General features: G+C 44.0%; 1 protein-coding gene across 10 annotated transcripts in view; it reads right to left on the reverse strand.

Annotated features, from left to right (window-relative positions):
* Nucleotides 1-1553: 1553 nt before the first annotated feature.
* Nucleotides 1554-16285, reverse strand: part of LOC118363506 (POU domain, class 2, transcription factor 2-like) — a 97727-nt gene continuing 82995 nt past the window's right edge. For 3 of the 10 annotated variants that reach the window (XM_052494825.1, XM_052494832.1, XM_052494831.1), the window contains 10 exons: nt 15805-15904; nt 15441-15562; nt 15117-15260; nt 14860-15001; nt 12480-12628; nt 11667-11867; nt 11140-11396; nt 10880-10948; nt 10382-10464; nt 1554-9885 (listed from right to left, as the gene is read on the reverse strand). In XM_052494825.1, the coding sequence (XP_052350785.1) occupies nt 9557-9885; nt 10382-10464; nt 10880-10948; nt 11140-11396; nt 11667-11867; nt 12480-12628; nt 14860-15001; nt 15117-15260; nt 15441-15562; nt 15805-15904 (1596 nt within the window). In that variant the 3' untranslated portion in view covers nt 1554-9556. The remainder of the gene's footprint in view (nt 9886-10381; nt 10465-10879; nt 10949-11139; nt 11397-11666; nt 11868-12479; nt 12629-14859; nt 15002-15116; nt 15261-15440; nt 15563-15804; nt 15905-16285) is intronic. The other 7 variants (XM_052494830.1, XM_052494835.1, XM_052494829.1 and 4 more) reach the window with 5 other exon arrangements.

The raw sequence follows: 16285 nt of genomic DNA on the forward strand, positions 1-16285 counted from the left end.
TGGTGGCTTACTGCTAGAGCATGTTGAGCTGACACCTAGTGGTGGCCTACTGCTAGAGCATGTTGAGCTGACACCTAGTGTTGGCCTACTGCTAGAGCATGTTGAGCTGACACCTAGTGTTGGCCTACTGCTCGAGCATGTTGAGCTGACACCTAGTGGTGGCCTACTGCTAGAGCATGTTGAGCTGACACCTAGTGGTGGCCTACTGCTAGAGCATGTTGAGCTGACACCTAGTGTTGGCCTACTGCTAGAACATGTTGAGCTGACACCTAGTGGTGGCCTACTGCTAGAGCATGTTGAGCTGACACCTAGTGGTGGCCTACTGCTAGAGCATGTTGAGCTGACACCTAGTGTTGGCCTACTGCTAGAACATGTTGAGCTGACACCTAGTGGTGGCCTACTGCTAGAACATGTTGAGCTGACACCTAGTGGTGGCCTACTGCTAGAGCATGTTGAGCTGACACCTAGTAGTGGCCTACTGCTAGAACATGTTGAGCTGACACCTAGTGGTGGCCTACTGCTAGAACATGTTGAGCTGACACCTAGTGGTGGCCTACTGCTAGAGCATGTTGAGCTGACACCTAGTAGTGGCCTACTGCTAGAACATGTTGAGCTGACACCTAGTGGTGGCCTACTGCTAGAGCATGTTGAGCTGACACCTAGTGGTGGCCTACTGCTAGAGCATGTTGAGCTGACACCTAGTGGTGGCCTACTGCTAGAGCATGTTGAGCTGACACCTAGTAGTGTCTTATTGCTAGAGCATGTTGAGCTGACACCTAGTGGTGGCCTACTGCTAGAGCATGTTGAGCTGACACCTAGTAGTAGCTTACTGCTAGAGCATGTTGAGCTGACACCTAGTGGTGGCCTACTGCTAGAGCATGTTGAGCTGACACCTAGTAGTGGCCTACTGCTAGAGCATGTTGAGCTGACACCTCGTAGTGGCTTACTGCTAGATCATGTTGAGCTGACACCTAGTGGTGGCCTACTGCTAGAGCATGTTGAGCTGACACCTAGTGGTGGCTTACTGCTAGAGCATGTTGAGCTGACACCTAGTAGTGGCCTACTGCTAGAGCATGTTGAGCTGACACCTAGTAGTGGCCTACTGCTAGAACATGTTGAGCTGACACCTAGTGGTGGCCTACTGCTAGAGCATGTTGAGCTGACACCTAGTAGTGGCCTACTGCTAGAGCATGTTGAGCTGACACCTAGTGGTGGCTTACTGCTAGAGCATGTTGAGCTGACACCTAGTGGTGGCTTACTGCTAGAGCATGTTGAGCTGACACCTAGTGGTGGCTTACTGCTAGAGCATGTTGAGCTGACACCTAGTAGTGGCTTACTGCTAGAGCATGTTGAGCTGACACCGAGTGGTGGCTTACTGCTAGAACATGTTGAGCTGAATTTCCTTGAAAACCTTCGGGGTTATCACAGTGCTTGAACAAAACAATGCCAGACAAACATTCTAAAACAAGAGCTATAATAGAGATGAGAACGTGATCTAGAGATATTAGAGTGTAGTGTACTGTTTTAAACACACCAGAGGCCACGATCATCTGTACAGTTTTTGTCTCCTGTTTTTATTTAGATGAATGAAACACTTTCAGTTACAAAAATGACTTTAAATGAACAACACTGTACTATGAACAAGCAGAGATATTTTTTCTTGTTTTTTGTTTTTGTTTTAAAGATAAACACAGTAAAAGGCTAAGTTGCTACCACAAGGAAGAAGGGAGGGAGAGACAGGGAGAAGGGAGAGAAAAGAGGACTGCTCACAGGAGGCAGGATGAGCACACACACACACACACACACACACACACACACACACACACACACACACACACACACACACACACACACACACACACACACACACACACACACACACACACACAAACACACCACACACTAGAACAGATAGGGAAACAGACAACAAAGGTTGAAGGTCGGACAGAGGGAAATTAACTACATGTTGACTAACAGTAAATCACCTAATCAAGCCAATGTTTACAAACCTGTTGCTTATCTAACAGATTAGATACAGTTTGAGGTACACACACACACACACACACACACACACACACACACACACACACACACACATCTTGTGGTTTTATTTCCACAGAACAGTTATAGCAGTTATGACCGTTTTCCCTCCTCCCTCCGTTTATTAACCCCTCCCCCCAAACCACCATCACTTCCAAAGAAGTCTGTAATTCCCTGGAAAAACTCTCCATAACGCCTCGTAAAGAATTCTCCCACATACACATCATATTTTCGGTTGTAACATGTAGCTTTCCCTCTGCCCAACGAACACAGAGAGTGACATGGAATACAGACAGATAGACAGATAGTGGTAAGAGACAGATAGAACTAAAATGACAGGGTTAACAAACTCATTGGAGAATCATGGGATCATCAGAATTACTCTGGCAGCACGAGTGAAAAGGACAAAACTCAAAAAGGATCAGAACAACTACAGAGATACCAAGAGAAACGTCATTATTGTCTTCATCGTCATCATCATCATATTTACGAGAAGCTTAATGTCATTTTCAAATGACAAATAATTAAAAATATACATTTTTATCATCATTATTATCATCTTTGATATTTCCCTTAGGATAGCTGAGGTCAGAAACTGGATTACTAGGTGACGGGGTTGGAGCCGAAAAGAGATGAATAGACAGAAAGGAGAGAAAGAAAGAGGGATGCAGTGGCTGTCTGTGAAAGAGAGGAGGAATGTCGAACTCTTTGGTTTTATTCTGTACGATCGGACTTTGTTGTCTTGCTTAAGGAACTTTGGACTGAAGCTGTATTATACAAGAGAGAGAATGAAGATAGAAGAAAGTATGAAAGAGAGGGAGTGTGGAAGTGAGTAGGTACGAGGAATATCAGTCATCCTCTTTTTTTGTTTTCTTTGCTATTGTCTTTTTGTCCCCCTTTGCTTTCTCCTGCCTTGACATCTACACGATGTTCTGTCATCTATCAGTAAACTGTCAATCATTGCTTGTTCTGCTCCAATTGAAATCAATTCCAACCTGGTCTCATACCAAACGTAACAAATCATACTAATTTCACTGTCCCAGATTTACTTTTACTATGTTACGTCTATCCCTGAGTCCAGGTTGCAATATCAATTCCTACATTTCACAGTTTCCTTTGTTTCTCGTTTGACACAGTCGCTGAGGTGTTTCGCTGAGACTACAAGGAATTAATCCATGAACTGAATCAATTTTGTGATGTTCAGACTGTAAAATGTACAAAATGGTTAATGCCAAACATTCTGGAGAGATGTTCTTCCAGGCTAAACTCTGCTGCGATAATGTTGACCCAGGCTATAGTAGAGGGAGTAGGATTTGTTGCCTCTAGGTGCTGATCTAAGGTCAGTTTTGTGTTCTGCCTACACTAATAGTTTGATTAGGGAAAGGTTAACATATCCTAGATCTGTGCCTGTGCCTATGGCCAGGTGACTACTCAGTCTACAGGAGAGGTGTAGTCTCTGAATGGACAAATCACATTTTATTGGTCGCGTATACATATTTTGCAGATGTTATCGCGGGTGTAGCGAAATGCTTATGTTCCTAGCTCCAACAGTGCAGACACTGGTAAACAGCAGGGTTTTAGGGAGTGAGTGCATAGTGCTGTATCCAACAGTAGGGCATAAACTTTGGTATCATTCTCTTGTGGGGGTATCCCTATTGAAAGGACCTACACTTTACATGTGATCCCTAAGACCCTGAGCATCCTACCAGGATGTAGAGGACCTAAACTGATCTACACCTCATTACAGAAGGAAAGAGCAAGGGAGAAATAGGGACTTCCACCTTGGGGGAGTGTATGCATGCGTCACCTAGCAACCACAGTCTCAGCCCTTCCCCAGTCACCTAACCCTCCTGCGCTCGCTGCCACACACATCTCTGAAGGACACAACATCCAGTCAATCACCTAAAGATGCTGGGTACCCAGAGGCTAGCCCCTGTAATAAAGCTTTGTGTTAAGGAGTAGGAAAAAGTTGCTCCATATACACTGACCTAGGGCCAGTGTTATGTTCCCTCAATGGTTAATTAAGATTAGGATTTGGAGGAAGGTAAGCTGATCCTATATCTGTGCCTATAGAAAACTTATACTTGGAGAGTGTTTTGTTTCAGCAAGGAGGGAGCAGTAGGGGAGACGGGGATGGAGAGAGGGCTGTACAGAGCGGGGGGTTGTTCTTCAGACCAGACGGAGAGGGAGGTGTGTGGGGGAGTGGACTGGGAACCACAGCGAGAGGGCTGGCATACAACTTGGTACCCAAAATGTCTCCTGATTAGGATGGGGCACAGGAAATGTGACCTCTGACCCCATTATTTACCTTTGAACTCTGCCGGACCCAAACCTCGCTCTGGCCATCCATGGTCACACTCACACACACACGTACACACAGTCACACCCCGATCCCCACACGAACCTCGCTTTAAAAAAAAAACCTTTCATCTATTTGGTTTATCATCAGAGTATATGAGGTATATCTCTCTTTAACATCCTACAGTAGATGTGGGAAACAAAACCTACCAACATTAAGAAAAGTCAAAACAGAAAGAAAAGAAAACAATTCCCTCTGTCACGTTCCTTTGCCCCAGTCAATGCATCTTCTAACTAGTTTTTTGGTTTGGTAGCTGTTTAAAGCTTTCAGTGTATTTCTCATGAGGAGAGGAGAGGTTGTGAGGGAACAGCACTGTATCTTTAAGAGCAATCTGCCTGCCTGACCATCCCTGTCAGCGGAGCTCTCTTCCAGAACCGTTGGGCTATATTCAAACATACATTATACTATCTTATAGGCAGCGCTGACTAACCGTACATCCGGGATATAATCCCTCTAACCTGATCCGTCCAAAATATATGGTATACATCGTAATGGGAGCAAACTGCAGTTCTAAAGCTTTGAGATTTATTAATACAATGTTTTAAAAGTTTCACTCATGACTGATTTGATCCCACCTGGGTGTGGGTCTCCAGTAACAATCCTGGACTGTAGTAAGGCTGTAGAGAACCCTACTGAGGCTCCCTATCCCCACTTCAACTAAACACAACATCACAAGACCGCACATAAAGCCAGAAACACTCAGATGCTCTGTCCCTCTCATCTCACCAGTCATTACTCATCAATCATACAATAAGGACATCACTAGTAATATCATTATCGTTAGGACAATTAACCCCATATTTAGGAAAGACAGCATTCAACACCTGAAAACATTAAATTGCTCAAATTTACATATGAAGCTGACGTTCCTATTCCCATGACCTTTCCCTGCCCTGTAATGCCTGAGAAAATGCTGTTAGGTGGTCGTACTGAAGTAGACACAGTGCTGCCCCCTGTAAGCTCACCCCATCCATTTGAAAAGAGTCTCGGTGAGCTCACCCCCACCCCTTAAGAGTAGTCGCAGTGAGTCTGTGGTCAAACATGACCATGTTCTCCTAGGCCCCGTGAGACCTGTGGTTGCATGTATCTGGTTTGAAGAAGTGAGAAGGTACTTCAGCAGGATTTTTGGTCACAGCCACATAATATATATTATAAATATATACCCCAAATTATATCCCCTGTAAAAAGACTCTAGAATAAATAACAAATAAATAGTTAGAAGAAATCAATATAAGCTTCAATCAATCAAATTGAAGATGAATAAATAGTACAATCAATCAAAAGTCCTAAATGATTCGACAAAGAAAAATAAACCATATATTTATCAAGAGAGAGTAACATTTTTGGTCTAAAATCAAGTCATTATCATCAATGTTTTTTAAGATATTTTTTGTATGTTTTTCAATACATTAGCAATAAGTAAGCATTAGGACACAGATCTTTTTTTCTACAAAATCTATAGAAGCACTAACAGATACATTCCGTCTAAGAGTTCATGTTGAGGAAAGGTTTCACCTCGTGGTTAGAACCTCCACAGCTGTGGAGCTGTACTCTTTGGATGCATTTTAAACTCTACTGTAAATTTTTGCTGAAGTATGTGTGTGTGTGTGTATACAGTAAGTGTGTGTGTGTGTGTGTGTGTATACAGTAAGTGTGTGTGTGTGTGTGTGTGTGTGTGTGTGTGTGTGTGTGTGTGTGTGTGTGTGTGTGTGTGTGTGTGTGTGTGTGTGTGTGTAAAAGTGTGTGTGTGTAAAGTACAAGTGTGTTTGTGTGTTTGATAACGGGGGTAAACGTGCAAGAGAGAACATCTTTGTAAACTCCACTGAATTCTTTCTATAACGCGTGTACACACAACACACACACACACACACACTATCACACCCTCACACAACGCACATACGCACACACTTCAGATAAATTGACACAATCATAAGTGTGAGCCCTAATGCAACGGCAGGGACGGCAGTTGAACCATCTCTAGTTTTATCCTGCCTTTTTGGTTTGGTTTGATATTTGGTTTGGTTTGGTATTTGGTGTTTGGTTTTGTATTTGGTGTTTGGTTTGGTATTTGGTGTTTGGTTTGGTGTTTGGTATTTGGTGTTTGGTTTGGTGTTTGGTTTGGTGTTTGGTGTTTGGTTTGGTGTTTGGTTTGGTATTTGGTGTTTGGTTTGGTGTTTGGTGTTTGGTTTAGTGTTTGGTGTTTTGTATTTGGTGTTTGGTTTGGTATTTGGTGTTTGGTATTTGGTGTTTGGTTTGGTTTGGATTTTTGGTATTTGGTGTTTGGTGTTTGGTGTTTGGTGTTTGGTGTTTGGTTTGCACGTTTTGCTTTTCAACTCTTGTTTTGGACTTTTTCTGTCTTTTTTTCTGCCAAGAGAGTCAGTTTTATTTTATCTAATAAAAATCTGGAAGCAAAATTTTCACAGTATTTTTCCAACCACCTGATAAAATCTCTAGAACAACTAGGAAAAAAGAAGGAGCTGTTGTAGTAAGTGAATACGTTATTATCCTAAATGAGTAAAGAACAGCACATAAACAGCATCAAGAGACACAGCAAACAAATCAAATAGAAAATAAAGCAACAAACAGAAACATGTAAAACACAGATTTAGAAGATTCAGTTCAATGAGGTTATTAGAGATTTCTCCATCCAGGACCAGAGAAGAAGAGCTGAGTTTGGAGTGAGGGAGGAAATGTGTCCTATCTATCCATACATCTGTCCATACATCTGTCCATACATCTATCCATACATCTGTCCATACATCTATCCATACATCTATCCATACATCTATCCATACATCTATCCATACATCTATCCATACATCTGTCCATACATCTGTCCATACATCTATCCATACATCTGTCCATACATCTATCCATACATCTGTCCATACATCTATCCATACATCTATCCATACATCTGTCCATACATCTGTCCATACATCTATCCATACATCTATCCATACATCTGTCCATACATCTATCCATACATCTATCCATACATCTATCCATACATCTATCCATACATCTATCCATACATCTGTCCATACATCTATCCATACATCTGTCCATACATCTGTCCATACATCTATCCATACATCTGTCCATACATCTGTCCATACATCTATCCATACATCTATCCATACATCTGTCCATACATCTGTCCATACATCTATCCATACATCTGTCCATACATCTGTCCATACATCTATCCATACATCTATCCATACATCTGTCCATACATCTATCCATACATCTATCCATACATCTGTCCATACATCTACATCTGTCCATACATCTATCCATACATCTATCCATACATCTATCCATACATCTGTCCATCTGTGCTACACAGTTTAGAGAGGGCCACTGAAGCCCAGTTAGTTGGATAACAGACAGAGGTGTCAGTTCCAGTCTGTAGAAACGTACATTTGTCCTCCTCCCCTCACCCCCCCCATCCATATTTGGTTGTGTTTCTTTTTGGTTTGTTTCTGACATTTTTGGTTTGTATTTTTGGTATCCTCTTACAAAAACATCCCCTCTTTCTGTATGTTTGATCCCATCGCACCATCCGATCCCCTCCCCGTATGCACCCCTTTTATGTTGGGTGAGGGTTCTGTCCTTTTGAAGTGACCCTCTTGGGCATAAGGAGATGGAAGGGGTCAACTAGGGGGGTTCAGCGGGAGGGGTAGGGTGTGTCCCCAACCCCTACAGTATGTGAGTGTTAATGTCATGGCTGACTCCTCTGAAGAGTAACAAATGCTTTGGTTTAAACGTGTAATAATGGCAGATTTGGGTGGAAAATGACAGTGAAAATGGGATGGATGGAGGGATGATGAACAATAAAAACAACATATATTAAACATTAAACAGGTTTTGATCTCTGTTTTCTCTACTGCATGTCGAGACAGATGGCTGATTGACAACGTAAGACAGACCTGTCCATGACTAAACTAACATTTTTATCAAATTACCTATTTCTTGCTTCAAAATGTTACTAGGTTAAATCTCCAATCACGCTCAATTTCATACTGTCACCATGGTGGATTGGCCATTCACAAGGACTACATTGAGTTTAAGTCTAATATTATTTCATCAAGTGAGTCATTTTGTTGTGAGTAATTATGGAGAGAGAGAGAGGTTTTTATCAAGGCTGGAAACTGCTACACTCAGCCTGATCTCTTGTTCCCTCTCGTCTCTTATTATCTCTGACAACATGAAGTAAATGGCACAAGATGATGATATTGATGACGATGACAGACTCCAACTATTGGAAAGCAAGGGGGAGATAGGATACGATACTTAAAGAAGCAGTGGTAGGAAAACACAAACGAAACACCTGTAAGCTTGGCTCGTTCAGTATCAACCATTTATAACAATCTAAAATATCCCACAGAAACAATATAACTGCAGTGAAAGTGAGTGACAGACTATGACAGACATGAAGGGTGGATGACTAATCAGATGGATAGATGAATGTGATCGGCTGTGGATATCGTGTGTGTGTGTGTGGCAGAGACCTGGTCCTGGATAGGATCAGTATGTACAAGTCGTTTGGATAAAGCTTTTCCTTCCGTATTTTTGGTTTCTGGGATTTTGGTATGGTTGTTGATTTTTGTCATCGTGCGTTCCTCTTCTCCTCCTCAGGTACATTTTTGGTTTAAAATCCTCCTCCCATCTCCTCCTCTTTCAGACCTGCAGCTTTTCAAAGAAAATCATCCACTTCTTTTTTCTGTCCCTGTCACCATTCCCCCAAAACACACAGTAATGTTTATTTTTGTCATTTGTGGTTCACGCGATTCGACACATCTCTAATCCTGTTGTTTGTCATTGGTTTATTTTCCTGGGGAAGAAAGAGAGACAGAAAGGAGAGGTGCGATATCGCTCAGTATTGACTAAACAGTCCCACGATGCCTCCTCCATCACTTTGGATAGATAAAGATTTTTGGTTTCAATCTTCCTCTTTCCCCCCTTCTCCCCCTTTTCACTTCTGACTCCCCCCTCCACTCTCTTTCATTCTGTGTATTTTTGGCATCGAAAGACTGGGGGAAATAGAGAGAGAGTGTAGGGCGAGAGTGATAAAAGAGATAGCTTTGGTTGAAAGGCCAGGTTGTTGTTTCCTCCTTTCTCCTCCTCCTCTCTGATTGGCACTTGGCTGTGTCACTCAATCTTAGCCCCTCCCAATGAGGATGGGCTGTGCGCCAATTCATCGAAGTCGCAGGAAGAGGCGGGGCTGGAGCAAGGGGAGGGGGAGCAGGGGGTGGGGCTTATGCTACTGGTGGAGGGGAAAGGGGAGGGCTGGGATGCTTTGGCTACGGCAGCGCTAACCAATCCAGCACCAGGATTGTGGCCCATGTGGAGGAAAGCGGGGTGGTTGAGGAAGAAGGAGGACTGGAGACCCCCTCCCTGCCCCCCTGCACCACCCAGCAACACCTTACTGCCTCCCTCAAGACTGGAAAGGGGCAGCTGGCCACCACTGGCTGCTAGGGCTGAGAAGGGAGGGAGATGAGAGTTAACGTCATTATACCTACTGTGAAATAACTACATTTACTATAGACTTTACTATAGAGATGAAATGAAGAAGCGGATGAATGAGAAAAAGAATGAAAGACAGACTAAAGACACACACACACACACACACACACACACACACACACACACACACACACACACACACACACACACACACACACACACACACACACACACACACAGATGGGGATGAACATGTTGGAGTGATGGGACATCCCTGTCATAGCCCTGCTCACCAGTTCTCCAGTTTCTTCCATCAGGTGATCTATCATTCATCTCATCATCTCTGTCATTCTTTCTGTCTAGCATTCATTAACATTACTTACCTTTATTATCACTTTGTACCTCAAATTACTGTCCCCCCCACTCTCTCTCCCCCTGTCTCTCTCTCTTCCTCCTTTATTTCCCTCTCTTTTCCCTCCTTCCCTACACCTCTCTCTCCCTCTAACACACCTTGTATAGTAGCCAAAGGGTTGTTGCTGAGGAGAGCTTGGTTCAGAGCCTGGTTCCCTGTGTTTACTCCCATCACAGTGTTCCTATGTTACATATACACACACACACACACACACACACACACACACACACACACACACACACACACACACACACACACACACACACACACACACACACACACACACACACACACAGGAGGAAAGCCATTTACATACAGAGGAGAAACAGAGAGAGAAGCAGGTTTAGCAGCAGAACAGACAGAGGACCGACTCAGGGACCTGAACACAGACACACTGCAGGAGAAACCCACAGGTCAGATACACACACACACACCATCTTGATTCATATCTTGTTTTTATGAGCTATAAATCCAAATGCTTGCTTGTGGACCTTGTGTCTGTGTGCGGACGATCATATTCCTGTAAGAGAGAGAGAGTGTGTGTGTGTGTGTGGGTGGGTGTACAGTATAGGTACGCGTGTCTCTGTTGTCTTCACCTCAAGTTTGCAGCAAAATCGGTGATGTAGTTAGACACATCACCATTCTTTTTACCCAAACGCCATAAGCTGTGGACACAAAACACACAGTGACACACAGGTTAGAAAGTACTGCTGCACAGAAGTAGCAGTGTCACGGATCAGTGTGTGTCAATCATGTGTGGGTGTGATAAACATTTGCTGCAAACTGCAGGTGAACCGAATACTGAACCAATGGTGAAGCACAGTGGCCAAAGTGTACACTTTGTATGCATACTCACCCTGTGTTGAGACTCAGTGTGCTGTGGCTGGGAGTGGCTGGGCTGGCTGTGCTGCGAGGAGGAGGAGGAGTCACTGGGGAGGAGGCGGAGCTAAGAGATGAGTGGGTGGGACCACTGGGGATCAGAGGGGAGAACGATGACATTGTGGTCAATGTGGTGCTGAGGCTGGTCACTGCCTGGGACAGCTGACTGGACAGCTGACTGGACAGCTGACTGGACATCTGACTGGACAGCTGATTGGACAGCTGACTGGACATCTGATAGAGAGATGGGTGAGAAAGAGAAAAAGAGGGAGAGTGTATATTTAAAAGAGTATCTATACTTAGCTTTATCCAATAGAAAAAGGATAAATGGGATAGAATTATTAATGTGTAATAGCAAAGCACTAAAGCAGTGCAGGTTGGGTAGTACCATCTGCACACTGGAACAGGGGGTGCAGAAGAACATCCACTATGACATGCGGGACACACCATTCATATGGGGATGGCTAAGGTTGAGAGAGGGGGATCATGCGGGTCAGGCCATACCATGTGTGGGCTGTAGCAGGGGGGTTTGTGCGTCGGTGGGGCTTGGGGGGGCTGGCTGGGCAAGGGAGGGGTGGCACTGTTGGGGTTGATACGCTTCTCTTTCTGTCGGCGGTTGCAGAACCAAACGCGGATCACCTCCTTCTCCATGCTGAGCTGGTCCGCGATACACAGGATCTCCTCTGAGGTAGGCTTCTGGTTCTGCTGACACACGGGAAAGACAGAGATGGACACATTAGTACTAATAGACACTCAGCCTTATATCACCTCTCTGATATCACGGTGTCATAGTGTTCTTCTGAGGGCAGAAACTACAGAACAAGCCGTGTAGATGTTATGTCAGCTGTATGACAGTGTTATGAAGGCCTTATGTCAGTGATCTTGTGATGGACATTTTTATGTTTGTGCTTTTCTAATAACCAATTTCTGTGTTCATGCAAGTGACTGATTGAACAAATCTTCACTATCAGTAGCTGCAATTTGGCAGTACGCCCAGAACCTTGTTTTGAGAAAGGGATATCTGAGTTTCAAGGTCTCAGCTTAGAGAGAAGACGCCTTGTGAGGTATTGGTCTGTCACATGCATGACCCAGTATTGGTCGGTCACAAGAAGGCAGCAAACATTAATAATGAATGAATTATGAATGATGAATAAGCTAAAATAGGCAAATATAACCTGTCTGTATTTAAAAGAATTAACAGGACTGCCCCGGGTGGAGCTCCTGATTGACATGTGTACTTGGTGCATTGAGTTGGTTGGAACCTCTCCAGTGCACTGATTGTGTAGAATTTCCACAACAATTTGTCATGTCTCTCACCGTGATGAAGGCTCTCTCCAGGGCCACGCGGACGTTAGTCTCGATGCTGGTTCTTTTCTTCCTGCGTCGGCCCGGCAGGCCCTCAAAGCCCATTGAGGAAGAGGACAGAGAGCTGGGGCTGGGCATGGTACTGTCTGTGGACATGGTCTCTGTCAAACAGAGAGATTGATTAGTGGGATGATCACACAAACTGGTATCTTCATTCTACAGATATAACTTCATTAACTCAAGGTTACATTCATTCAGACCCAACCCACATGTAACGAGAGTGTTCAGAGGCAACATCAAACGAAGGGTTTCACTTTATGCTGATGACTTGCTTCTCTATATCTCAAACCCCAATGTATCCTTCTGACCCATTGTGCTATCTGCTCTTAATGCATTTGGCCTAGTCTCTGGTTACAAGTTAAATCTGAATAAGAGCAAGCTTTTCCATTTAAATGCAGCAGCTCGTAACTACCCATTGCACACATTTTCATTCAGAGTAGTTCTCATGTCATGGACAAATTTGACAACCTTTTTAAGGCTAATTTTACTCCTCCTTACTCTGGTGGAGAAAGATTTTGAACAATGGTCACGACTCCCCCTATCATTAGCTGGTCGAATTAATTTGGTTAAAATGAATACCCTTCCTAAATGATCCTACCTCTTTCAATGTATACCTATTTTTATTCCCAAATCTTTTTTCCGCAAACTAGATTGGATTATCTCCCAGTTCATCTGGAAGTGTGAGGGGCATGGCCCTAACTAATTTACAGTTCTATTATTGGGCTGCCAACTTCTGTGTAATTCAGTACTGGATTCGTACAGATACCCAACATATCATTCCAGCATGGGTGAAGATAGAATCTTCCTCATGTATGCCATCTTCACTGATTGCTTTGGCACATTCCCTTATTCATTCTATTATTAAGTTATACCAAAAAACATTTTAGTAAAAACCACTCTCAAGATCTGGAACCAATTTAGACTTTGGTTTGGTTTGGAAACCTATGGCCCCTCAGAAATCACGCTTTCATCCATCCCTGTAGATGAAACCTTCAGTGATTCAATGATTTGTATATTGACAGCACGTTTGCATCTCTGCAACAACTCCCAGCTAAATTCCAACCCAGGAATAGTAATTTCTTTAGATATCTACAAGTGTGTAGCTTTGTCTGTGACATGACCTCTCAATTCCCCAGTCTTCCTGTGACCCTCCCACTGATCCATTTATTCCACCCTCCCCAACAGTAAAATGGATTATTTCTTATAGCTATGATCAAATTTCCTCTCTTCACAATTCTTCATTCGCAGCTATTAAAACTTTATGGGAACAGGATCTAGGTGATGAGTTTACTGATGACACATGGGAAGGTATTCTGCACCATGTCCACTCCTCTTCTATTTGTGCCAAACATGGTTTGATCCAAAGCAAAATCCTCCACCCCACTCACTGGAAACTCAGGCTTTCTAACATCTATCCTGATGTCCACCCTGTTTGCGACAGGTGTCGGCAAGGTCCTGCTTCATTAATACGCGTTGGTCCTGCTCTTCTCTACATAACTATTGGTCTGCCATCTTTGATACCATATCTAAAGTATTACAGGGACCTTTTGCTCCTACTGCCATGACATCATTATTTGGGGTAATACCTGATACTATAACACTACCAAAACACACATCTGACTTTGTAGCCTTTGTTGGCAAGAAGGTTGATTTACTTCTGTGGAAGTTTCCCTCTCCTCCCTCTCATTTTGTGTGGATCTTACACGTTAGTAAATTGGAGAAGATAAAATATACTTTACAGGGTTTCTGACAAATTCTACCGAATGTGGCAACCTTTCTTTACCTACGGAGAGACACTGCAATTTCCCTCTACTCTACAGTAAACTGCCTACCCAAAAGCGTTGTATTTAATGGATCTACCTTTGTGTTTAATATTAGCCTGTCTTATTATTATAATTGTTCTTTTCGTTTTGAAGACAAACCATGTTTGTTTTTTTTGTGCACTTTGTTGTTTCTAATGTTTTGTTATGAAAGTATTACTAAAGTCTTATATTTTCGTATGGGCGTATACATTCCTTCCTCATTCAAAAAGCATGTTTCCATGGTATATCGAATGTATAAAACCATATGTGCAATGTACTGTATTTCAACCATTGTTTACTGTAACTGTGAAAGAAAATACCAATAAAAAGAGTTCAAGATGAATGCAACTTGGGGATTGGTTAATTAATCAACTGATTTATTGATTCATTCAAAGTGTCATACACCTTTCTCCTTCACCAATTCCCTCACCTCCTCTCTCCTCCCCTCCTGTCCTCGCTCTCCTCTCACCCGGCCCCTCCCTACTCCCACCCTCCCGTCCTCTCTCTCATTCCCCACCCTCCCCTCTCACCTGCATCGTTGAGCCACTTCTCCAGTAGTGGTTTGAGTTTGCACATGTTCTTAAAGCTCAGGTTGAGGGCCTCGAAGCGAGAGATGGTGGTCTGGCTGAAATCATTACCATATAGCTTCCCCATGGCCATTCCCACATCACCCTGAGAGAGCGAGGGAGGGAGTTAAATAGAGAGTTACACACACACACACACACACACACACACACACACACACACACACACACACACACACACACACACACAGAGAGAGGCGTACCTGTGTAAAGCCCAGTTTGATGCGTCTCTGTTTGAAGGTGCGGGCGAACACCTCCAGTTCCTCAAGGTCACTGGGCTCCTCGGGGTGAGAGGTCACAGAGGACACAGAGGTCATGACCCCACTGCCCTCCATAGCCTTATCTCTCTACAGGGGTAGAGGGGGAGGAGGAGGAAAAAGAAAGTGGAAGAGCAAGAGAGAGCGAGAATTATATAGCAGAAGAGAGGCGTTTACTGGATATGACAGAATGATGAGAAGAGATGTTTGTTGGAAAGAGCCGGGCCTGTAGCCTCTCTCAAAGCCTGGGTGTTTCCTAAGTGGGCCTACCTGTGCTTGGAGCCCCAGCCTGGGAGTGGACAGGAGGCTCCCTTGGTTTTGCTGAGGTAGCTGAATCAGATTTGGTGTTGATAGCAGTCCTGACGAGTGAAGAAGTGAGGGAATCAGTAGGCCTATGATCAGTTATGTGAACAAACAACACGCGTAATATTCCACAAAGCTCCATGGTCGATCAGAGAATCCAATAGGCATTCTAGTATTAGACAGTTGAAGAACCTGTTAATGGTTATCAACAGTTGGCACTTATAAATAAATGAAATATGTTTGCTGATAGTTGAAACATCTACAGCCCATCTTCAGGGCACTGTCCCAATAGAACAGAAACCGGTGGTAGTGACTAGTGCGAGGAGCCCACCTTGCTGCCCTTGGTGCTGTTGGAGGAGGAACTGAGGAGACTGCAGGTGGTGTCCTGGCACCAGAACCAACTGCTGCAGCTGCAACAACTGCTGGATGTCCTGCAGGGAGACAGGAGGACAGAACAGAGATCAGAGATGGAGAGAACAGAGGGGTCAGAGATGGAGAGAACAGAGGGGTCAGAGATGGAGAGAACAGAGGGGTCAGAGATGGAGAGAACAGAGGGGTCAGAAATGGAGGGAACAGAGGGGTCAGAGATGGAGAGAACAGAGGGGTCAGAGATGGAGAGAACAGAGGGGTCAGAGATGGAGAGAACAGAGGGGTCAGAGATGGAGAGAACAGAGGGGTCAGAAATGGAGGGAACAGAGGGGTCAGAGATGGAGAGAACAGAGGGGTCAGAGATGGAGGGAACAGAGGGGTCAGAGATGGAGAGAACAGAGGGGTCAGAGATGGAGAGAACAGAGGGGTCAGAGATGGAGAGA

This window comes from Oncorhynchus keta, chromosome 34 (genome assembly GCF_023373465.1).
Source record: "Oncorhynchus keta strain PuntledgeMale-10-30-2019 chromosome 34, Oket_V2, whole genome shotgun sequence".
NCBI lineage: Eukaryota > Metazoa > Chordata > Actinopteri > Salmoniformes > Salmonidae > Oncorhynchus > Oncorhynchus keta.